Raw genomic sequence first — 25,182 nt, 5'->3', positions numbered from 1 at the left:
CGGGAGGATGACGTCAGCCACCGCTGCTGCATCCCCAGCATCCCCTGCAGCCAATCAGAGGGCTCCTCTGTGATGCAGTGGAGCAAAAATTGCTGTATCATCAGCAGCAGCAGCAGCACCATCATCTCTCCATTCTCACCAGCAAAATGATGCTGGCTAAAAATATAATAAATGGCACTTTAACATAATGATGCTCATACACGTGGACTCATACACACTGCACTTTGCAGTATGGGTGAATGAAAATAGATAACAGAATAAAGCCTTGAAATAAATATTCTACACACTGAAAGAAGTGATTTCTAACTGATAGGTTAGCAGGATGCTAACTGAAATACAACAAACAATCAAAATAAAAAAAACGGTATCAATCTAGCCGTGGAGTCATCAATAAAACACATTGATACATGAATGAATGAATAAATAAGACAATGTTTTACTCGTCTCATAGTGTACATTTTTAAATGAACAATTATTCAAATAAATTGTGACAGTGGAGACCTTTATGAACAAAAACGTGAATAAATCAATAAAATGATAATAAACACAAACACACAGAGCAAAAACAAGCAAATAAATGAATTCATATGTAAATATGTTTTCCATCCAATAGTGGAGAAATTTAAAGGTAAATTAATGCATAAATAAATAAGTTGAAAATGTACTCATTTATACACAAAAAGGCCAGAAAACTGCACTTTTACGGACATAGAATCATAAAATTTCACAAAACTATTTTTTTCAATTTGCTTCCATGGCAGCTTTCCAGCCCAGGAGGTCAGGGAAACCTCTCTGGACCCGAAATTGCTTTTCTCCATGGGCGTTGGTTCAGCACGTTGCTCACAGGGAACCTTTCTGGCCAGGGAGGCTTACGACAAAGCGATGTCTTATACTTTCTAAGTTAAATGACGTCAGGATCCGCGCCGCATGGTGGCCTAGTGGTTCACATGTTGGTCAGGAGATCAGGAAGATCTGGGTTCGAATCGCCGTTTGGGCATCTCTGTGTGGCGTTTGCATGTTCTCCCCGTGTGTGCGTGGGTTCCACTTTCCTCCCACATCCAAAAACATGCAAGTTAGGTTAACTGGAGACTCTAAATTGTCCATAGGTATGAATGTGAGTGTGAATGGTTGTTTGTCTATATGTGCCCTGCCATTGGCTGGCGACCAGTCCAGGGTGTACCCCACCGCTCGCCCAAAGTCAGCTGGGATAGGCTCCAGCATGCCCCCGCGACCCTAATGAGGATAAGCGGCATAGAAAATGGATGGATGGACATCAGGATCCCCCTTACAACATTTTGAGTAAAATCAATGCACATGTGGCATGAATGTTATTATATGCCATTTCGGAACCTTCAATGAACCCCTGGAAAAGTGCAGTGAAAAAGGAAGGAAAAAACTGATTTTGCATTTTAAAAAAATTTTAAAAATCATAACCTTGGAAATGTGTTGCTTTCTGGACATGATGGCCCCTGCCAAGACCCCTGATGACGAGCAGGAAGGTTTCCCTGACCTCCCGGGCCAGAGAGGTGCTGTGGAAACATTAAAATGACTATTTTTACAAATATTTTTGCAAGATCAGCACCCTGGAGAAGTGCTGTTGTATGGACTTTTTGGGTCCCCACCCCCGAAAAGGAAAGAAAATGCTACTTTTGGAAGGATTGCTTTTAACAAGTATTTTCAGGGAGCGTCCTTCTCTCGAATTCTCAGTCCTTCAAAGCAGGCCTCCATGTCCAGTTTTCCACACAGAGTTCACTGTTACACTGAGCTATTCATTAAACTGCCCTTTGTCCTCTGAAAGGCAAGCACAGTCCAAATCCTCCTCTTCTTAAAAGTCTGGGTTGTACTTTGGTGCCTTTAAGCATCAGCTGTACAGTAGGACTGCTGATGGGACGTATAAAGCTGCAGGCAGGATGTTATAGTGCTGCTGCTGCTGCTATAGTTCGGAGCAGAAAGGCCGAAGACGTTAACAGTGAGGGCATTCTTTCCTGGACGGTTGCGTGGTTGCCAGGCAACCTCATTGTGTCCAAGGCAAGGAAATCGTTCACGTGGGATTTAGAGCTTGTTGGTGGATTTTGTTACACTCATTCTTTGTGCTCCGCCCGTGGGGAGCGAGGGAACAGACATGGCAAAATATTAGGGACACCTGCACAGAATAGTAATTCAAGAACTATCTATGCCTTGAATGAATTTTTTATTATATGAAGTTATTGTAAATCATCTTTCATGTAAATATATTCACAAAATAAAGACAGTAAAATACCACAAATGAAGCAAATATTCTTTCCATTTTAATAAAAAGTAAAAGACGACAAAATACTACCACAATGATAGTATTCTACTTATTGAAGTACAATTCAAATAAGAAAAAACAAACAGTTTGTGCCAATAATAGTAATAATCATAGGAGTTGCAGTAGACATGAATTAAGACTATGACTTTCTACAGCTGGTGTAATAACATTACGCTAACAAACGCTTTTAACATTAGTACAGCCCTGCCAAATGAAATAACATGGCTATCGTCACCTTTACACTCCTGTTATTCATTGTTTACACCGCATTACGCAGCTCATATGCTGCAGGGACTCGAGACGGCCACTAGCTAGCAAGCTAACCATTTAGCCCTAAAGTTATTTCTTCTAAACTTAAGAAGCCAAAAAATTACCACTTCCGCACAGAATCGGAGGAGAACTTTTTTTTCACTCTGTCATGTCAGACATGCCATGGCTGGCTTCATGACTTCATACGGTGTTGAGGGAATGTCTCGATGTTTTGTGTCATACATGTCGCTTGTATTTCAGGATGTTTTGACTAGTGATAGACTACAGTCTACCACGAAACAGCCATCATCATTGAAGCAACGAATTTCTGAAAAATTGCGATATAGCGAGTGAGCAATGTTCGAACAGCGATATCGCAGGGGACGACCGTACAGAGAAATGTCATACGTGGACGCACTGCAGCGGTCCACGTCACCTATTTAACTTTTTTGAAATACACAACAGTAGTGCCAAAAAGCAATATCATTATGTTTATGCTCTACTGAATGCACAATGAAAGTGACTGTCAAGACGGTGACCGGACTTTCCCAACACGGTAACAATTTCCTGGAGAAGGATGGGGGGCATGTACTTAATATACTAATAAAAGGGAAGAGCACAAATGTTTATCAGTTTATAATGTAATATTAAGAAAATATCATGTATTTTCTTCATTTATATTTAGTTTACCTTATTTAGTTACACGAGAGGGGCAAAATATTCAAAACAGCTGTCAATATGATCCCAGCCGCAATAATAAAGTAAATATCAATTAGTACAAAAAGAAAAGACCATTATTAATTTCTCCTCTTTATTCAAGATTCAAGATTCAAGAGAGTTTTATTGTCATGTGCATGGTAAAACAGCAGTTATACCATGCAATGAAAATCTTATTCTGTTCATTCTCCCAAGAAAAGAAAGAAAACAAATGAAAGAATAAGAACATAAGAAACATAAACACATAAACATATATACCAATAAATTAAGCAACAACAACAGACGAGACATTAATACAAGTAAATAATACAAATAAATAAATAAATAAATAAAGTGCTATGAGTGTGTGCGTGTGTTGCGTGCGGCGTGTGCGAGTGCTTCGTTGAGGAGCCTGATGGCCTGTGGGTAAAAGCTGTTTGCCAGCCTTGTGGTCCTGGACTTCAAACTCCTGTAGCGTCTGCCTGACGGTAGGAGTGTGAATAATGAGTGTTGTGGATGTGTGCTGTCCTTGATGAGGTTGTGTGTTCTGCGTAGGACTCTAGATTTATAAATGTCTTGCAGTGAGGGGAGGGCTGCCCCAACAATGTTCTGTGAGGTCTTGATCACCCGCTGGAGTGCCTTCCTATCACGTGTTGTACAGTTACCGTACCAAACAGTGATGGAGGTGGTAAGGACACTTTCGATGGTGCATCTGTAGAAGCAACTCAGGATTTTGGTGGACATGCCAAATTTCCTCAGTCTTCTCAGGAAGTACAGTCTCCTTTGGGACTTCTTCATAATTTGTTGGGTGTTGTGAGACCAGGTGAGGTCCTCGCTGATGTGTGTGCCAAGGAACTTGAAGGTTTTCACCCTCTCCACCTCAGTCTCATCAATAAACAGGGGTCTATGCGGCTCCTCCTCCTCCTCGTATTGGGTTCCATTCCATTGCACAGGTGTTATTTAATATTTTTACTAAAAAATATCAAATAAAGACAAAAGCTGATCAATAAATAGTGGTTTATTTTAACAACAGATATGGCTTATGTACAAGTGCATCATTCATGTACGTTCTAACAAAATGAAAGTGAACATTCAGAAATCAGAAATGGTACAATTCATGTTTTTTCTTTCTTATTTCATTTTGGGTTGTTTTTTTGTTTTTTTTTTACATTCATTCAAACCTCCCTTCAAGAGAGGAAGGAAGCAAAACCTGAACACGCCGGACCACTTAGCCACCTGGAATACTTCATGACTAATAGTACTAATAGTCAACACGACCCGTCTACACACACACACACACACAATATCCAGTCAGGGTTTCGGCTGGTGCTAAAATATTCACTGATGTTGTATTTTGTATTCATGATGCAATGGCCCCAGTCAGCACTGCGCTCAAGTTGCATGAGATTTTAGAAAGGTACCTGCAAGCATCTTGGGTTTTATAGCGCCGGCCCACTGCTTGGGAGACTTTGGCGACAAGCACACGGACGACAGAACAATCAGAGGAAGCGGTAAGCAAACAGGCGGCATGGGGACGCAAGTCTCTGCAGCAGATGTGAAGACTGAAAACATACTGAGACAAAGTCCACTTTGAGTACTGCTCCTTCTTCCCTTTTGTGATTTTTCCATTTGAGACACGCTCCACCTAGCGGACCAAAGAGTCATAGGGGTCACGCTAAAAAGGGAAACAATACGTTTAAGAGTCATTTTATTTAATTTGAGGGTAAAAAACGAGATTTAAATTGAAATATTAAGATAAAGATTATGAGGTTAGTTTGGGTTTTTTTCATGAAAAAAATACATATATATATATAAAAAAAGAATTTTTTAAACGAAAAATTACAAAAAAAAAATGTATTTCAACATTAAAATCAAACATTCTGCCAAAAAAGGTGATGTTATGAGAACAAAAAAAAAACAAGTTCATTGATTTTCTATGCAGCTTAATCCTCACTAGGGTCACAGGGACATGCTGGAGCCTATCCCAGCTGACTTTTCAGCGAGAAGAGGGGTACACCCTCGACCTGGGAAAAAAAAAGAAATTAAGTCTAATTTTTAGAGGAAGAAAAAACATAAAATATGTTACAAGTCAAATTGGTGATTTTACAAGATTCTAGGTGGATTTTTTTCCAGGGGAAAAAAGTTCATGTAAAAAAAAAAAAAAAAAAAAAAAAAAAAAATTAAAAAGTTGGAATATGATGAGGAAAAACTGAATCTTTTGAGTTCAAAGTAATATATGAGGAAAGAAAGCTGTCATGTTTCAAGAATAAAGTCAGATTCTTGGGGGGGGGGGGGGGGGGGGCGGTCGCAAAACTGCAATGTTGAGATTTAGATCTTTATCCAGAAAATGGTGAAATGTTAAGAAAAAAAATGTTGGACTATAATGTCAATAAGTCGGATATGACAAGAAAAAGGATCTTATGTTGTACTGTTGAGACAATCTTAATCTTAATATTACAAAATCTAATCAGACGAGATTAACGTCCAATGTGAAGACAGTACGTGGTCATGTGAATCTTGTGAGATGAAAGTGGTATTTTTGCGAGAGAAAAGCTGTAATAGAAGGAAAAAAGTTATGCGGCAAAAAAAAAAAAGTTGTAATATCACAAGAAATAAATGTAAATCTGTATTTATTCTCAGGCTTTTTTTTGTACAATATTATGTTAATCTCATAATAGGTATTATTTAGAAAATGCAAAAAAAAAATCCTATTGTGTCATAAAATTCCCACATTTTCCTAGTTAGAGATTTTTTTCTTGTAATATTACGACTTATTCTCCTTGTTGTAAAACTTTCATGTTTTTCTTTCCATTGTTCCAACTTTTATTGTCATCAAATTATTCTTCTCAAAGTTTGCCTTATTTTTGCTCTTTCCAGTGCTTCGTTCCTACTCTTTCGTCCAAATTCGACATCACATGCTTGCAGGGAATTTGTGCTTTGACGTGTGCAGCAGCATGAATATTTCCTAACCTGACCATCTATTAAGAGTTAAAAAAAAACACTGTCATACTTTGATTCAAACTGACTATCATTCACAGGAAGGAAAAAAAGTATTCCCGTCAATGCACGTACTGAATGACACGGAGGAAGAACGTTATTGTGCAGGAAAGCACCCGCCTGATGTTGTTGTCATGGACGCACCACTAGATTGAATCTTCTGTTGATGTGCTAGTCTGTTGCACCCTGGACAAATTGCACAGAATACGAAAGAGTCACATTTGGAAAGGAAAACAGCCCCCAGTCTGGCTGGCTCTTTAAAGTTTTACAGTAATGACTGCTCCATCTTCATGAGAATTGTTGTAAACATTTCTGCAGGAAACAGATGGAAAGGTCGAGTCATGGATGCAATCAGAAAAACACATTGAAATGAAGCAGTGACACTTCTTTGTCATGCATACATTCTTCTTTTTTTTTTTTGAAGTTGTTTTGTCTGCGCTGTGACAAATACTGAAGCTGTTTACATGACTTCATTTGGGCAGGCCAAAAAAACGAATCATATATTAAACCTTGCTTGCAAATGAATCAAGCTTAACAAATAATTATGCACTTGCTGACAATATCAATATCCCCCCCACCCCCCCGCCCATTGCATACCACAGTCAGTTTGTAAAAATACATTAGTGGCTGCCATCGCATACATTCTGATACCATTGAGCCGCCTCCTTGTATGGGAGAAATGCTAACACGCTGATTCACTCCATCATCATTCAGTCTATGGCAGAGGACTACAAAAACAAGTCCCCAAACATGCAACAATACTCATTTTTGGCACAATTTTTTGAACGTTTTGGTTTTTGGGAGTACTTTCTTGTGCTGCTTCAATAGAAAAATCCTTACAATTGTTGATTGTTCACTTCTGTATTGACTTTTCTCCCCCCCCCCCCAACATTATTTGCTTCAAATGACAGACAGTGGTGTTTTTGTCCATCCAATGCACTTTCAAGGCTGGTGATTTTAACTGACATTCAAAAAACAACAACAAAAAGCTGTCACATTGTCACAAAGCAGCCTTTTGTGCAGGGAGAGATGGAGGAGTGGAGGTGGGAGGGGGCTGGGCATCTGTAAGACCACCCAACTCCGAGCGGGGGCAGCCATCTTTTAAGTGCTGCAAAAGAGCCGCAAAGCCGGCATCATCATGATGACGCCACTCCGTTGAGGGCACTGTTTTCGGTGCTAGCGCTGTCCCTGATTGAGAGGTTGCCAGAGTCTATGGGAGAAGAAACTGTACACTCAATTAGGGAGGGAGGGGGTTCTAGAGGGCCGGAATCCTGAATGGGACAAGAAGAGTCTAAGGAGTCAAGGGAGTCGTTTGAATCCCCCAAGGGTTCAAGAGTCAAAGTCTCTGGGGCGGGGGTGTGCACCAGGTCTGTGATGGGGAGAGTGGTGTGCGGCAAGGGGACGGGGTCCGGGAAAGGAGTGGGAAAGGGGACTGGAAGTGGGGAGGGAGGAGATGAAAGGTCATTCACAGAGGTGGGGCTTAATGTGAATTCATCAACTATTTCTAACTTGATTTCTTCACAAAGAGAAGGCGGGGGGTCAGGGGCGGTGTCCTCTTCTGTCATGGGAACAGGAGGAGGGGGTGCGGGTGATGGAGGTTCTTCTAAGGTGTCCTCTCGCAAAGGTGGGTCAGATGTTTCGGACATATGGTCCACGTCGTCATCCAGAGAGGACTCTAAAGGGGGGTCCATCAATAGAGAGGCGGGCTGCGTTGCTGGAGTTTCAGGGGGTGCTCCCTGTGTAGGAGACGGACATGTGTCGCTTATTTCGTCAATAACAGATTCTGTGAGCGGCTCCACTGAAGCCAGGACGATTTCTGTAGGTTTCTCTAAAAGTGGGTCTGTGACACAGGCCTTGTGCACAGGTGTGGAAGACAGCAGGTGCTCTTTACTGGCGTGTATGATGTCGTCTTCAGTGGGGGCCACAGGTGAAGAAGAGTCTTCCACAAGGTCAGGGTGGGCGGGGAGAGCAGTCAAATCCACAGCCGACGAGGCGGTGGAGTCCATGGTGGACACGGCAGTGGCGGCGGCCTCGTGCAGAGGCGTGTCGTGCACCCGCGTGTAGTCCCTGGCGCTCTCCGAGGGGGCCAGCAGGAGGCGCTGCTCGCCGGGCTTGCGCGGGGGCAGCAGAGACTGGCGGGTGTAGCTGTCGTCGGCCAGCGTCTCGGGCAGGGGGTGGTAGCGCGTCTCAGGAAGTAAAAGAATGCAGATGATGCAGATAAGGGTGCAGCAGGCGAAGATAATGTGGTGCAGGAAGTAGCCCTTCTGATTGTGGAGCTCCATGATGGGTGCAGTCAGCATACCGAAGCCAGCGCTCGCCAGGACCAGACCCAGACCTCCACCCCTGCAGACAAAAATCACCTCAATCTCAATCTCAGCTTTCTTAAAAGCATATTCTCCTTTAGAAATGACATGCATCATTGTAAACAGCGGAGAGCGCTGCAGCACCGCTACATTCCACTCCAACATCACACACCACCAGCCATCCACCAGAGGGCGCCATCCAAACAAGCGCCACAGCATCACTCCTTACGTAAACCTAGATACTGTAAGCCTCATGCAAGTGCCGTGGCCTCAGAGGGGGCGGTGGGGGGTGCTGGCTGACGCGTTTGCACAAGCTGTGTACTCCATGTGACACTAACTGGTGACAAAAGCAGCCTCATGCAGATGTTCAATGATTTCATAAAGCCTCATTTCAAATGGTGTGGAGGCGGTGGAGCAGCTAATCCAATCAAGGTGCATCTACAAGTGGATGCTCAGGAAGTGATTAGCCACTTATAAATAAATGACAAATGCCCTAAGGTTACAACATTAAGTCATAAACCAACATTTAAGCAATAAAACTGGCAAAGCATCTTTTATGCATTGGAAAATGTTACTTAACAATTGTCAAAAGATGAGCTTTTGCTAAAATTGCATTGCAGTCTTCTTGAAACAGATTGTTGGGAATGCAACACAATATTTCTCAGCTGATAGCTCAGCTGATGGAGATAGCAATCATCTGTTCCAGGGTCAAACCATTGCACAACCTTTATTAAATGTGCAGGAAATGTTTGTAGTAACATTTTTACATTCTTAACTGTGTCAAGGGGAAATGAAGTAAACCACATTAACAATAAATACATGTGACTTTGCGGCGTGCATTTAATTCTTTGTGCCTTTGTTTATTTATTTATTACTTATTAATCAATATGATGGCGTAATATCAAAAGAAGAAGTTGAAATATTTTGAAAATGAAGTCCTTTTATGCATGTAACATTAACAATATATTGTTTTCCCAAAAAAAATGAGAACTATTTTACAAGTTTGCTATGTTCCAACTAAAAAAAATATTCCATTTAGAAATAAGGAGTCCTACTTCACGGAAATTCACTTATTACGGTTGTTTCTGGAACCAGTTAACCACAATAAATGAGGGATTATTGTATCTACAGTGTTTTGGGGTTTTTTTTTTTTTGCATGTTTGTCACTGAAATGTTTCAGATCATCAAACAAAATGTTAATATTAGTCAATGACAACACAACTGAAAGCAAAATGCAGTATTTAAATGAAACTTTTTATTATTAATCGGGAAAAAAATCCAAACCCACATGACCCTGTGTGAAAAGTGATTTCCCCGTAAACCTAATAACTGGTTAGGCCACCTTTAGCAGCAACAACTGCAATCAAGCGTTTGTGATAACTTGCAATGAGTCTCTTACAGCGCTGTGGAGGAATTTTGGCCCACTCATCTTTGCAGAATTGTTGTATGAACGTCAGCATGAGCATGAACCACTTTTTTAAGGTGATGCCACAACATTTCAATAGGATTCATGTCAGGCCTTTGACTAGGCCACTCCAAAGTCTTCATTTAGTTTTTCTTCAGCCATTCAGAGGTGCACTTGCTGGTGTTTTGTATCACTGTCCTGCGGAAGAACCCAAGTTGGTTTCAGCTTGACGTCACAAATAGATGGTTAGACATTCTCCTCCAGGATTTTTAGGTAGACAGCAGAATTCGTGGTTCCATTCACTGCAAGTCTTCCAGATCCTGAAGCAGTAAAACATCCCCAGACCATCACACTACCACCACCATATTTTACTGTTGGTATGACACACACCTTCCAAAAATTTTAATTTTTGTCTCATCAGACCACAGAGTATTTTCCCAAAGGTCTTGGGGATCATCAAGATGTTTTCTAGCAAAACTGAGACAAGCCTTAATGTTGTTTTTGTTCAGCAGTGGTTTTTGTGGAACTCTGTCATGCAGGCCATTTTTGTCCAGTGTCTTTCTTATGGTGGAGTCATGAACACTGACCTTAACTGAGGCAAGTGAAGCCTGCAGTTCTTTGGATGTTGTGGGGTCTTTTGTGACCTCTTGGAGGGGGGGGGGGGATCACTTTTTCCACACAGGGCCATGTTTGTCACATTTAAGTGTGACAAACATGCAAACACATTTTCCACATCACTGCATGTGTATATGTGTATTGTGTATATACCGTACATCGTCAGTACAGCAGTCAAAGCGTGTTTAAAATGAGCAGGTGGTCGAGTGTCAGTGAGCTTCTAGGAACTCACCTGATGACGGTGGGTGTGATCTCAGCACAGAAGAAGATGCTCAGGTTGCTGACGGCATGGGAGGAAAACATCCCGATGATGGAGAAGGCAATAGAGAAGTTTTTATTCAGGGTGCCTGAGCTATCTGCACACAGAGCAGGAGACAAACAATGATAGTAGGGCTGCAACTAACGATAATTTTCTTAGTCAATGAATCTGAAGCTTATTGTTTCGATTAATCGAGTAATCCGTCGGTTAGGCCCTAGACGCACAAAATCAATATGAACCAACCACAAACATTTAGTGCTTTGGTCCGCAACATATCAGAAAAGAGGCAAAAATGTCATTCACTAATGTGTGTGAACATCTTGTTTTGCCGAAAACACAAAGATAATAGGTCTGCTTTCATGGATGACTAAGGAATTTAAAAAATACTCACATTTGAGTGGCTGAAATCAGAGAATATCTACATTTTTAATGAAAATAAAACACCAAAATAGTTGTCGATTACTGGGCTAATCAATTAATCATGAACTCGTCTATTAATTGCTGTAGCTCTAAATGATAGTAATAATAATGCCTTCCATTGTTGTTTAATGTGACATGCTGAGATAGAGCCTCTGGGGGCCCTTGCAACTGACACAGTCACCCAAGGATTTGCAAGCACATGATTCTCACATTCAGGTACCGTGTCCAAAGTGACAACAAGAAAGGTTCTTACCTATATTGAGATGGTTGCTGTACTTTCCCAGCACTGGAAGAGAAATTAAGAGACAGGGTGTGAGTTAGTGCGAGACATACAGTATGTAGGAATGTCACATTGCCATAAATCAAATGCAAAATCAAACACGATAAAGCTTGTCAAATGGCTACAGAGCGTAACCTTCTTGTGTTAACACGGGTTAAACATTAATTCAGGCTCATTTGTAACTGAATAAACTGATGCATGTCGCCTTTTGATCAGCCGGAACTCTCGTTTTTGCTACACATTGACCACAACAACCATTATGAACGGTCGACATGAGTAAAGTGACACACCTCAATTTGCAAGGTCATCTATCCGCTGGCCACTTCATTAGGTACACCTGTCTAGTCCTCTCCAGTAAGTAAAACATTACCACTATGTGTCAAACGATAACTCACAGTTGAGCAGGCCCAACTGGAGCAATGATGCCAACGCAGTGATGATCATGAACAAGAGGAGGCCACCTCGCCGGCCCATCAGGCCCACCGCTGGGCACAGTGCCAGGCAGGATGCCACCGCGATGCCCGCCATGGTGTAATAGTCTGCATAGAAGTTGTGGAACATGGTGGTTTCCTGGGCTTCTGGGTCCATCATGCTGCGAGCGAAGCAATGGTGAATCCCATAACCTGTTAGCCTGCACAAAATATGGACATACAAATACTTGTGAGTGCATCATTTGATAACTGCGGTAGCAGTACCACTATGTGGGAAACATCTTGTGATACTCAGGAACACCAGATTTTTTAAAAAAATAAAAAAAATTGAATACATTAGAAACACATAAAAATTAAATCATATTTCACTTGAGATTTGCTGAAATGTAATTCAAATTATATTAAATTTCCTTTTCTGAAATGTTTAACTCACCTCATAGTCCACAACCAGCTTGAAGCTAGACTGTGATGACAAGCGTAGGTCACAAAAATGACATAAATAAATAATAAATAGGTATTAAAAATATGCTCGGGGTGGTACTTGGTGGTGTGAAAAAATTGGTTACCATTGTGTTAGACCACAGCAGAACTTCAAAATCTGGATGCCCCTGAATTTCACAACTGGAAATGCGTCAAAGCCAGATTAGCCATGAAAGCAGACACGCGTCTCTGTCCTGGCTGGTCAGCATGATATGGCAAATTTGATAATCAGTAGTTTTCTGGTTGTATACAACATCAAAAAAATTGACACGAACACATTTATTTGTACAATTGCATGGCAGTTAACAATGTCACATAAAACACCGCTGCCAAAGTTAATAGAGGTTGTATGATGCAGTCAGTGTGACCCCAGAACAGATTATTTCCATTTATATGATTTCTTATGGGATAGTTTGTTTTAAAACATGAACAAATTGAAGGTTGTCAACACACACACACACACAAAGTAGACAAACAAGCACACGCACTCCGTTCTACAGTCAAAGGCCAAGGCGACTCTCCCTTCCCCCCGCTCTCTGTTGTGTGCGTCTAAAGTTTCATAAGGACCGCTCATGTAAAATTTACGGCGACTTCAGGAGTCAGGGACAAGATACGCTGTTGAGAGCGTCTGTATGTGCTAAAGACGAGGTCGGTGCTGGAGAGCAAAGGAGAGAAAGATGTGAATAAAAATGGCCGGGAGGCACACTTATTGAAAGGTCGAATGGATGGGATAAAAAGCAGTGAGAAGCATGGATCAATATGTATTGAATTTGCAGGTTAACAGTAGCATTAGACCTGTTTCACATACTCCTGGAGACTCCTCCAGACACGCAAGGCCAAACTGTGTACAATGAAGAAATAGAACTTACGAGTTGACGCAAAGCACGACAATATTCTTCCATAGGTTCCTCGTCCTGGCCATTTTAACGATGCATGTCTTTTTTGGTTTACGTTGAAGAGCTCTCTGCAGTTCTGGAAACAGGACAAATCATTTCACGTGTAATGTAATTTCACGATAATGCAGAAAACAATGACAAACTAGAAAATGAACTCTATTCATCAGATGCAAATCCAAGGAGACCGAGAACAAAGTGGGAGCGTGGACTGTGAAGCTTAATAATGCAACATCCAGAGCTTAGGCGCAACAACAGGGTAAGCCAACATGTTTATCTTTGTCATTTTTAGCTGTGCAACTACAACATGTTGACAGATTTGCAGCTGTCTTAATGATGGAATCCCAGGCTGAGTAGGTACTCGGAAGAGTACATGGTAGTACCAGCATTTGCAAATGGAAAAGAGTCATTAGTGAGTAGAGTTGTGTCATGTTCTTTGAAAATGTGTGAACCCACTACACTAAAAATTAAGTTTTTATTCTTTAGCGCTTTGGTAAGCACATGGCCTCCTCTTTATTGGGAGTGTGAAGCACCCCTGTACTAATTGTAGCATTTATGACCATGTATGCTCCTGCTGAATGCTTTCAGAGGCAAGTGTGATACTGCAGAGGAAAATAACACCATTGAGCAGCCATGTAAGAAGAAATGGCACCTATGGGATGTTTTGGTGTCAGCCTGCCTGGTTGCCGGTGAAACACGCCTCTGCCTCATGCTTCTCTGTTTCCACGTCAACTCAGGCATGTGACAACATTCCACGTACGTGCCTCAGGCACAGTGGGCGGCGGTTATCGCTGGCCGGATTGCTCAGCTTTTCCAATGATCCTCTATAGCTACACCGCAAACCTAAAAATGACCGGCCGAGGCCCTTTGGAGTGGCATTGAGTTCACTGTTCGATTGATGCATCGGCCTCAGAGCTTTTAAAAATGTCTTCAATAAAATGCAATGTTCCGATAGGAGAGGAGAAAATACGTGTGGAAGAGGAGTGGCTGCCTGAAGCAGAGAGACACTGGGAAAAATGTGCTTAATCTTCTCTGAAGGACATCCTGATACCATAGCGGTTGTTATTATTGTACCATTTGACACAGCTAGAGATAAATACATTACTGGGTCTCAACTGTGGATGGTACAGTATTTTTACTCCACAATCTCCACTTTGCTGCAGCAGACATCTGCCTCCACTAATGTGAAAGGTGTAAAGACCAACATCTCTGCAGTCATGCAATTAGGAATTCAACCAAAATGTTCATGAAAAACATGCCACACGCAACTTGACGTGTACTGCACAAGAAGGAGTCATTTTCTTTGGCTTTTTTGCAGCATGTCATCAGGCAAGTAATCAGCATACCTCACAAGAGTGCAGTTCAGTGAGCATTTTACGACTAACTCTACGTGTTTGGCACTACATCGCGGTTCGAACATCACTCCCTCACTCTATTGCGTTTTTTCAAAAATGTATTAATAAATAAATAAATGATCGCTGTTTCATGGTTGACTGTGGCCTATTATTTGTCAACAAATATTGAAAGACAAGTCATACGTAGTATTGTGGTCACTACTAGGTGTCAGTAATGTTACATTGATGAGACATTACCTGCATTAAGTCAGCCTTGGATGAAGAGGCTGACATGACAGTGAAAGAATTCTCCTCCCATTCCTTGTGGCAGTGGTACATTTTTGGCTTCTTACTTTGTCCTTCTTCCCCTCTCAGTTTCAAACCTATTCTTAAGTTTGTAATAAATACCTTGGAGGCTAGTTAGCTTAGTGGATTTCTATTGTTAAAGCTGCGGTTCTCTCTTGTTTCACTTCTGAGATCTTGTTGCCTGCGCATAAGCGGTGGTTTAAACAAAGATAGCAGTATTGTCAGAGGGTATGTCTATGTATGGCAGATTAATTTTAGACTGCCTGTCCTGTATATCGGTCAAGTGACAAACGGCATAGTGCGGATGGATGCTAGGCTGATGAAAACTGTTTTAGAAGGTCATAAACAGGTTTTCTATGCTCCAACTATGAAAATATTCGATTTATTAATATTGAATCCTATTTTGTAGAAATTTACCTATCACCATTGGGGCTGGAACCAATCAACCGCAATAATCAAGGGACGACTGTAGATGACTGCTCAAAAGGGCCCTATGAAAAACCTAGATCTACACCAATATTTTCTGAAACATTTATTTTGTATAAGCCTGCTGACTAACGGATGGAAACAAGCAAAGACAGACTTATAGCTAAACAGACTTCCAACACTCACAGCTGATCTGGGTCAGGGGTTCTAACCTAAATCCATCTGCTGGCTGCACACCTCTCTCCATCTTAATGTCCGTCCACCCCAGCTATAATGAAACTAATGAAGATCCTAGTGTGTAATAATCTGGTGCTCATCACACTCACTGCTACCCGAGAGTGGCCTGTTGTCATAGCAACCAGACAGGGATTTAATGGTGTCAATCCTTCCTTTTTGCAGGAGATGCCAACTCCCTTTCAATGAAATGATTTTTATTTTACTTTTTACCTGGGAGAATGTTGTCGGTATCATGCTCCATGTTGACGCAGTTTTTCTTGGCAATGTGTCCCATGATCCACTTGGAGCGGCAGTACTGCTGAGTGGCCAGCAGCCAACGCAGTGACTCAGGGAAGATCCTGACAATTAGATGGAAGAAGGAAAGACCTCTTCATTAGTCATGACAAATGAGTCCAAAGCTCATTTTAAGGTTGGCTAAGGTCACTCACTGATAAGTACGAATATAAGTACGAATATTAAACCTCATTTCTTCTCCCTACTGCCATACATATCTCCAAATAAAATGCATGAGGAACTCCTGATAAGTCTGCTTGTTTGTAGAACATTTAGCATATGATTTTTAGCTTTTAGGGCTGTTACATTGAACACATTAATCTAGCAGTAATAGTAGTTACCTGTCCTGATTCTATGTAAGTCCAAAAGTAGACAAAAAGAAGCTATCTGGCTTGCTAACTATTTACCATAAATGCTCAAATTATAGCCACAGCGTACCTAATCCACAAAGAGGTCGAGGCATTCATTGGAAGCAGGCAATAACTGGAGACTATTTTACGATTGTTGATTATTTAATTATTTACCCAATTTGAACCTCCATTATACAGTACAGCGGTATTTCAGTTTGTGTTATATACTGTATTTAAATTTATCCCATATAAAATAATGTAAATCCAATTACAGTAATCTGTTCCAGACACCCACAAATATAAAAAAATTCTAAGAAATAATTTTATATTAGTTTTATATTCAGAAAACAATGCCAAATACTTAATATAAATAACAAATATAAAGACCAAATATAAATGACAAATGGGTGGTGAGTGTAACACAACAGTGTAACGCACATGAGTTGGGCAACTGACATTTTAAAGCACATGTAGAGGTAGATAAAGCTGCTGGATGCTGACCATTCATGACACTCTGAATGTAGATACTGCCATCGTGTCAAGTTCATTAAAAAACTATATCAGGAAGTTGCGTACAGCCACGGTTGTTAATGCGTATGTTTTTTTGGCGCGGCCCTAATTAGAGACTACAGTGGTTATTTACTTATTTACTATGCCCCGGCGACTCTAGAATCGAGGTCTTAATTGAAGCATTTACAGTAGGTAGGTAGCTAACTGCGAGATAGCGAGAAAGCCTCCCAATACAGTGAAAATCCACAATCAATGATCTGACACCACTAAAGTACATTATCCATTACTTTAGCTCTTTCAAGTGTGTTGTCTGCATTGTTCAGGTATGCCTTGGAGGAATGCCGAGGTCTACCATATACTATTGATGGTGAAAATAAATAAAATTACATTTCCAGTTTTGTAGACCTCAGCACTGTGCAGTAAAAGAGCAAGAGTGAACATACAGGTATTTATCACTGGAGGTCCTGAGAGAAAAGAGACAAGGTCACTAGAACTGAGTTAACAGGGTGTTACATTGAATTCATCACTGGAAAATGGCCATTTGTCCACTTTTATCACTGATTAAATCATTTCCAACCACACCCAGTCAATGTTCTGTACAAGGTTTGTTCCTTAGAAGGAGTTATTCCTAGTTAGTCTTTGCTTATGTCACTCAAAAATGAATCAAAACATAACAAAAACTGCTTCCTACCAGATGTAGGACAGCATAAGCAGCAGTGGACAAATGATGACAGCCTGGAGAACCTGCCAGTCACGACACAGGTACGCCACACCTGGCATCAGCAGCTGGCCACCCAGCATCACGAAACTGGCCACCATGGTCATGGAGAAGCGCCAACCCGGGAGGCACAACTCGATCCCTGGTGGAGGAAGAAAAAAATGATGACTCATGTTCCAAAACAAACCAATGACACCTTTGATCATGTGAGGCTCACAGGCCGTAACATGAATTTTGAAGGTGGTAATTCCCAATGAAACACCTTTATATTGAAGGGATGCAACACCTTTTAAACCAGGCAATCACATGTTATACTGCATTGTTACTTGGACTACAAATAGTCATCTGCATTTGTGCAAAACCAGTTTTGACACAAGCACAGCTCCTGGTTCAAACAAACATCCATTCACAAAGAACGTTTATGGCGGATATCAGTAGCCAGAACTTTTGATAGTCCACACAATGGTTACAGCAGGTCTGTGCATATTTGTCCAGAAAATGTTGCTGAAATTCCACATTGATTGACTTAAATGTCATGCTACTGTATTTATTTCTTATTATAGTGGTGCCTCAGCAATTTTTCCCATGGAAAATAATGTAAATCCAAGGCACCCAAAAATAATAACAAAACTACATCTTAAAATAATTATAGTTTTACATGCAGAAAACAATGTGAAATAATTATAAATGAAGAATGGATGGAACTTATTGATGCAGACTTCCTGCACATCCTGGCGAGATCAATTTCAATAGTGTCTCGCCTTCTTCATTAAAGTGCTGTCACACACAACTTTATTTGGCCCCATGGATGGTTATTTAGCAGTCACACAACAAGAAAATACATGGACAGTGGGTAAGCAACATGCACAATGCATTGATTACATGGACTGATACAGTACAGTGCAAATGGACTAGTTTTTTGCATGCAATACTGTACAAAAACCAAGACAGTGTATGAAAACCGAGGCAAAAGTATCAAAAATTTTATGAAAACCGAATCATACAAAAAACTGGGGAGTCCGAAAACCGTTGCATGTTGTATTTTCACATATAAGAATGCCATTTCACTCACCCATTGAACTATTACAATAATGAGTTTCCGTGTTGTGTTTATTTGGACAATCTTATACAAAAATACATCTACAGTGTAGCTGCTGTTGTTGTGAGATAGTAAACACAGCGAGACAGTGGGCTGCTATAAGAGTGATCTCACAAGGAAAAAAAAAAAAAAAAAAGAGCTTCCTTGTGCTCATTTGTCCACTATTAGAATGGCACTGATTCATTCGATCATTAGCATTCACACCACACAGGCTGCCAGCCACCACAGACAGTGGAGTCCTTTAGTGGCCTCACATCAAACACGACAGTAAGAGTGCTCTCCTCACATCATTCATCCAGCCATTATTTTACACAGCACATTTTCTGCTGCACAGGAATGTCAACCACCTCCAAAATGGGCCTTTCAAGGTGACAAGGGCCAGCATAATAGGGTGGATGTCAGGTCTGGTGGCTCCGCTCTATTCCGACAGGAAGAACAAAAAAGACTGGAATTCCAATTAGGATGTACCCCTTTGGCAGGCATGAATTATGCTCTGTGTTCGTGGACACCGTCACAGCTGGAGTGACATCGCGAATGAGTGGAAGGCAGGCCAACGAGTGCAAGACCCGCTGAGACTGAACTGCCGAGAGACGGTTCACTGCTCTCAGACTGCTTGGGAATTCCTTAGCTTTGCATAAGACATGTGCAATAAACGGACCAGTGAGAAGGCGCTGACAAAGTGCTCATATATGCAAGAATACAGACGTCATGTTGCTATATAACTGTAGTATGAAGGGTTAAAAAGAAGGGCTGAGTAAAAAAGTAGGCCTGAGCTGCTTACACATCACGTTGACCCTAATCTTTTCTCAACTCTCTGGATCAGCATTCCCACAATGCTGAGCTTGAGCTAGTGGCCAACTGACATAAATCTACCAATACAATATCTCGCACCAGTCTAGCCGCAACCATCTCTGGGATAACAAACCAATCAACAATAAAACTAAAAGTGCAATAAGAGAATCTGCCAAGTTAAGTTGCATTAAATAAATGGAAAAAAATTCCCTTCTCTAAGCGCTTAATTTAATTGGTTCTTTCTTGGCTAAATGTAAAGAAAGTTGTCAGGCTAGTTTTTGGGTCTGACAACGAAAGTGCAACCAATCAACGTGAAGACATAGGGGACTATACAGAGGACCCTTGGAACTTGGAATTTGACCTAAACTTGAATTAAATAAAACATAAGACAACCACTGATTAAACAAGACCAGGATAAAACAAGATCAAAGAAAAAAATACATTATTATTCAAACGTTGTTTTTTTTTTTATTTGTCTTCAATTTGTGCCAGTTGGTCAGAGGTACTTCAAAGGCACATCAGCTTATATTTGATCAGGGCAACCACTACTGCGAGGGGAAACAACATACAAACAACTTACGTAACAATAAACACATAATGTAGATACAAACAAGTGTTGCAAAGCATGCTGGGAAGCCGGAAGTGCTCCCAGCGACACTATATTTCTATAACTGCCTTAGTGATCACCGCTATCCCAAAAATTGGCATCGTAACTCATCCTCTATTGTTTGCTAACTTCCCCGACCTCTTTGACATTTTTTTTGGTTCTCTGTGTTGCCAGGTCATTGAGTGAGCGACAGGAAGAAAAACTCTGACTCACCTATTGGTTCGCATGTATGAATCTCTAGTCCCCAAATACTGTGTAACACGACCAATCTTCTTCAGACTGTTCTCTCAGGAGAAAATACCATCTTATATTTGGATCAATACGCCATGTCCTATATTACGGGTATTGAAAAATGAAACTGATATTTTGTAAAGCAACACATGTAGCTATGCAAAGAAGTCATATACATTCCCGATCAAAAGTTTGAGACCGGTTGAAAAATTGCCAGAACGTACATTTTGCACTGTTGGATCATACGGAGGTTCTAAACAGAGCTTCAAAATGCAAAAAGAAGAAATGGGAGTGAGACAAAAAAAAAAAAAACGAGTAAGCAATTTATTGCAAACAAGGATTAAAGTGAAATAGACTGTTCATCAACTGATCAAAAGTTTGAGCTCAAACAAATCTGAAACCTTGCCTAAAATTGAAATACAATATTCAAAAAAAAGGAGTAACGAGTTCAAGTAGCTGCGCCATTCTGGTTAATCGACTCAAAAATTGGTATGTGCATGCTTGATGCCAGTGCTTCCAGGAGGCTAGTGGGAATGTTGCTCAAGGTGGTGAAGATGGCTTCACAGCATCCGCTGTCTGGAACTAATGTCCATTTTTGAAAACTTCCCTTGCCATCCAACCCTAAATGCTCTAAATGTTCTCATTTAAATCAGGGGAACACACAGGATAGTCCAAAAGAGTGAGGTTACTTCTCTGGAAGAAGATTCAAGAGTTTTATTGTTTTATGCACAGTAAAACAGGTCCTTTGTCAGGCGGGCTTTGTAAACTGCAGCGTTGTCCTGTTGAAAAACTCAGTCATTACCACACAGACCAGAGCCTTCAGTCACGAGGGATGCCCCCTGCAACATCTCCACGTAGGCAGCTGCCGTTTGATGCCCCTGCACCACCTCAAGCGCCACTGTTACATTAAAAGAAAAAGCACACCAGCTAATGATGGCGCCCGCTTGCTGTGCAGTGTCCAAAACATTTCAGGTGGGATCTCCTTGTCATGCCAGTAACATTCGAAGCCATCACAGGATCGTCAAGGTTACATTTCTTCTCATATGGGAATAAAACCTTCTTCTACCTTTCAATATCCCATGTATGCAAATTCATGCAAATTCTAAACAGGCAATTTTGTGATGTTGAAGGAGACTAGGCCTTTGAAAAACATTCTTTCACAGATGCTATCTGATGGTTATTGGACTGCACTCTGCACGGGTGACAACCTTCATTTGGGCCGAGGATAGCCCCATGTCTTGATGGACAGCCAATGGGATCCTGTGGCTTCGGGCCAGTGACATTTTTTTTGGGTCTACCATTTGACTTTTTGTTCCATAACCCTCAGGGTCTTTGAAAAAATTTCAAATGACTGTCCTACTGCATCCAACCTCAGCAGCAGCGAGAGGCTTTGCTTCTGCAACTCAACAATCCAACCGCGTTCAAAGAGAGAAATGACGGCGTGAATACCTGACAGAAAATGACATTGAAACCACATCTTTGCAACGATTTTGGCTTTTAAAGGCAGTGCTTTTAAACTTTTAATCAGCTGATGAACAGTCTATTTCACTTTAATGGTAAATGGACTTTGACTTGTATAGCGCTTTTCTGCCTTTAAGCTACTCAAAGCACTTTGACACTGTTACCACATTTACCTACTGATGACGCAGCATCAGGAGCAAATGGGGGTTCGGTATCTTGCCTTGGGCATGATCATGGGAGGATGGAGGCCCGAACCTGCAACCTTCAGGTTGGGAGATGACAGCTCTACCACCTGAAGCCATGCCGCCCCCTAATGCTTGTTTGCAATAAACTTCTTTATTTACACAGCAGCTGCTGCTCCCTCTCATCACCCTGACAGACTCTCCAGTGGTCACTGTAGAGTAAATCTGCTTCCTGGGAACCATCATCACCCAGGATCATCTAAAAAAGCCCAGCCTAGGATGTACTTCCTGCGGCAGCTGAAGGGGTTCAGCCTGCCAGCGAAGATGATGGTGCACTTTTACACCTCCATTGACTTAATCCTCGCCTCCTCCATCACCATCTGTTTCACTGCAGCTACTGCCAAAGACAAGGGTAGACTGCAGAGCATCATCCGCTCCACAGAGAAGGTGGTAGGCTGCAATCTGTCTTCCATCCAGGACCTGTACACCTCCAGGACTCTGAAGAGTGCCGGTAAGATTGTGGCCAACCCCTCCCTCCCTGGTCACAAACTTTTCCAATCACTCCTCTCCAGCAGGAGGCTTCTGTCTATTAGGACCAGAACCTCACGCCAAGAACAGTTTCTTTCCGTCTGCCACCAGCCTCATGAACAGTGTCCAGGAACCCCACTGACTCCCCACCCCTTCATAAGATATACATGTGAGATTAACATGCTCATTAATACACATCATCACTGGTACTGCTCATACTGCACATTTTAATTTCACTCTGCTCGAAACATGCATCATTGTAAATATATCATATTTTTGCACCCTCAGTCCTGTAAATAATGCTATAATTCCATGGTTCCATTTAACTCCATCAATAGTTCTGCTGCAGTTTTGCACTGCCACACTGTCATCTGTATATTTTTAAGCCCCTAGCGATAGCGGTGCAAAGGCCCTTTTCAAACTGCTATGTTCATTATAATTATTCTGCGACTTTCGGGTATCCATATGTCACTTCCTCAATTAGTAGCTGTGCCTCTTTGTGGTGACTAGGGATGTAAATGTCTTGGTGATAGACGGTTCAATTCGAATCTACATACACAGGTAACGATACAATAAAAAAAACGATATATTTAAAAACAGAACGATTCCATACGACTTGATGCAGTGTACAAACAATACAATTAAATTCGATACGATTCCATTCTACGGTTAATGTCTGTTGATGTAGACATTCCAAAGCAAAACTTTTTACCATACTCACCTCTGATGGTCTGGCTGCTCAAGTTTTGCGCCTTTCCTTTAAAATCCAAAAAAGGTGTTAGTTTTGGGGGAGGTGTTGAAAATCTTTCGCAGTGACTAGTAAATAGCGGTAAGTAGTGGTGACTCATACATAGCTCCAGGTGCACTGGCTAGCGGCTAGCTAGCTGCCGGCTAACGGCTAGCTAGCTAGCGTGCCTGCTACTATTTACACCCATTCTTGTCTTCAGCCATGGGAAGCTATGCAACAAGCATGACAGTCCTTTCTCCGGCTGCCCAGGCTCTCGCACTGTTTGAGACACTGTCAACCGTCACTGTCAACCGCTTCTGTCGCGATACCCGGTGCATGACTCCACAATCGAATAATGCGTGAACCACGAGGCACGTGGGGGTGTGAGGGCCCGTTCAACGCTGCTCGCAGCTTTAATTATATTTATACTGTATTTGTACTTTAATGTGATACTTTTTATTTACTTTTTTTTATTGGTGCACCAACCCACCAGAACCTGTATTGTGTGAACTATACCTGGCAATAAACCTGATTCTGATTAATATGAACTTCAGTCTTTGCTCTTTTCTTCCCCATTTTTCCCCCCCATATTTCAACTTTCTTCTCATGTCTTTGTAAATTTTCTTTTCGTAATATTATGACTTTATTCCCATCATATTATAACTTTTTCCCCAACCTAATTTCTGTATCATAGTATTAGGACCCTTAACACACACCATTAAAATTCTAATTTCTCTTTAACATTTAAACTCTGTGATACTAAAATGATCTCCTAATAATATTACAAATATTTTGACTTTTTTTTCTTGTTAGAATATGACTTTTTTCTCTGACTTTATTTTCATAAAATTAAAGATGCTTTTTCCATTTCTTCTGCTACTATTTCAAGTTTATTCTTAGAATTCTCACAATTATGCTTTTATTCTCATAATATTTTGACTTTATTCTCGTAATATAACTTTTAAAAATTTTCCAATAATTACAACTTTATTCACTGTTTTATTTGTCATAATATTATGACTTCTAAAAAAAGTTATTTTTTCTTTAATATCTCAACTTTATGCTAATAATAAGATCCTCATAATCTTCCATTATTCTTGTAAAAGTACAACTTTCTCTCCTTATATTACTTTACGGTTTGCTTTTTTCTCCTAATACTTTGACTTTATTCTTGTAAAATTACTGGGGATTTTTTTCCATTTTTGCTCTGTGTGTGTGTGTGTGTGTGTGTTTTTATTTTCTTGTTAAATTATATTTTTAGAATGTACCTTGAGCCAACAACAAAAACAGCCACACTTTGAACATCCATGTCCTATATACTCCTGCAAGAATCCAAAAACGGGATAAGATGAGACAAAGCAGCAAAGCCTTCACAACGCTCAGATTGTATATTTCTTTTTGGTACTGTCTTTTTTGTGTGTACACAGCAGTATACCTTTTCACAAGGTTATCAGCGATTGTAACAACGATGACAGAACTAAAAGAGGAATTTATAGGTCAAAAAGGGTAGTCAAATGCAAGGTTTTATAATGCTTAACAACAGGCTTTTGTAGAACTTGTTCTTGCACTGACATGACAATTAACAATGCAAAAATGGAACATACCGTGTCCAACTTTCAAGGTTCCACTGTCCCGTCCGACAACAACGTAATCAACACTCGCGCAGAGCCAATTAGCGATGACAATAATCCCAAAAGAAGCTTTGATTGCTTTGCTGACTGACAAAAGTAGAAAAGGAATCAGATGTCTGCCGCAAGCTCAGTCGAGGAGTCTTATTGTTTTACTAATGAAACAAGTCCACCACTACAGGCACTCAGCGCAGCCACTTCCTGTAGCCATATGCTAATGTCATGACCTTTAGCTGTTTATGTGATGTCCAATCAGTATGTGATCAGTTCAATTTATCTAATGTTTTTTGGTCTTTGTTGTAAATCTATTTGTGCTTAGTGTAGAAATACCATTTTGGCTGCCTTGTATTTAGTTTGACCTGCACTACTGCAAAATATGAAGGTGTGTGCTTAGCTTTAACAATGACATATTTTTGGGTTGGGCAGTAGGGCAATTTTTTTTTTTTTTTTTCCTA

General features: G+C 40.9%; 1 protein-coding gene across 2 annotated transcripts in view; it reads right to left on the bottom strand.

Moving 5' to 3' along the window:
* Window positions 1-5,848: 5,848 nt before the first annotated feature.
* LOC129173216 (solute carrier family 22 member 23-like) overlaps window positions 5,849-25,182 on the bottom strand; it is a 47,150-nt gene continuing 27,816 nt past the window's right edge. The window contains exons 4-10 of one of the 2 annotated variants that reach the window (XM_054763916.1): window positions 17,446-17,614; window positions 15,832-15,959; window positions 13,295-13,397; window positions 11,910-12,145; window positions 11,488-11,520; window positions 10,788-10,911; window positions 5,849-8,575 (exon numbers count right to left, since the gene is read on the bottom strand). In XM_054763916.1, the coding sequence (XP_054619891.1) occupies window positions 7,369-8,575; window positions 10,788-10,911; window positions 11,488-11,520; window positions 11,910-12,145; window positions 13,295-13,397; window positions 15,832-15,959; window positions 17,446-17,614 (2,000 nt within the window). In that variant the 3' untranslated portion in view covers window positions 5,849-7,368. Of the gene's footprint in view, window positions 8,576-8,618; window positions 10,261-10,787; window positions 10,912-11,487; window positions 11,521-11,909; window positions 12,146-13,294; window positions 13,398-15,831; window positions 15,960-17,445; window positions 17,615-25,182 lie in introns of those variants that run through there. The other variant, XM_054763927.1, reaches the window with a different exon arrangement.

The sequence above is a fragment of the Dunckerocampus dactyliophorus genome, chromosome 2, assembly GCF_027744805.1.
Source record: "Dunckerocampus dactyliophorus isolate RoL2022-P2 chromosome 2, RoL_Ddac_1.1, whole genome shotgun sequence".
In the NCBI taxonomy this organism is placed as follows: Eukaryota; Metazoa; Chordata; class Actinopteri; order Syngnathiformes; family Syngnathidae; genus Dunckerocampus; species Dunckerocampus dactyliophorus.
This window is presented reverse-complemented; position numbering and strand designations above follow the sequence as displayed.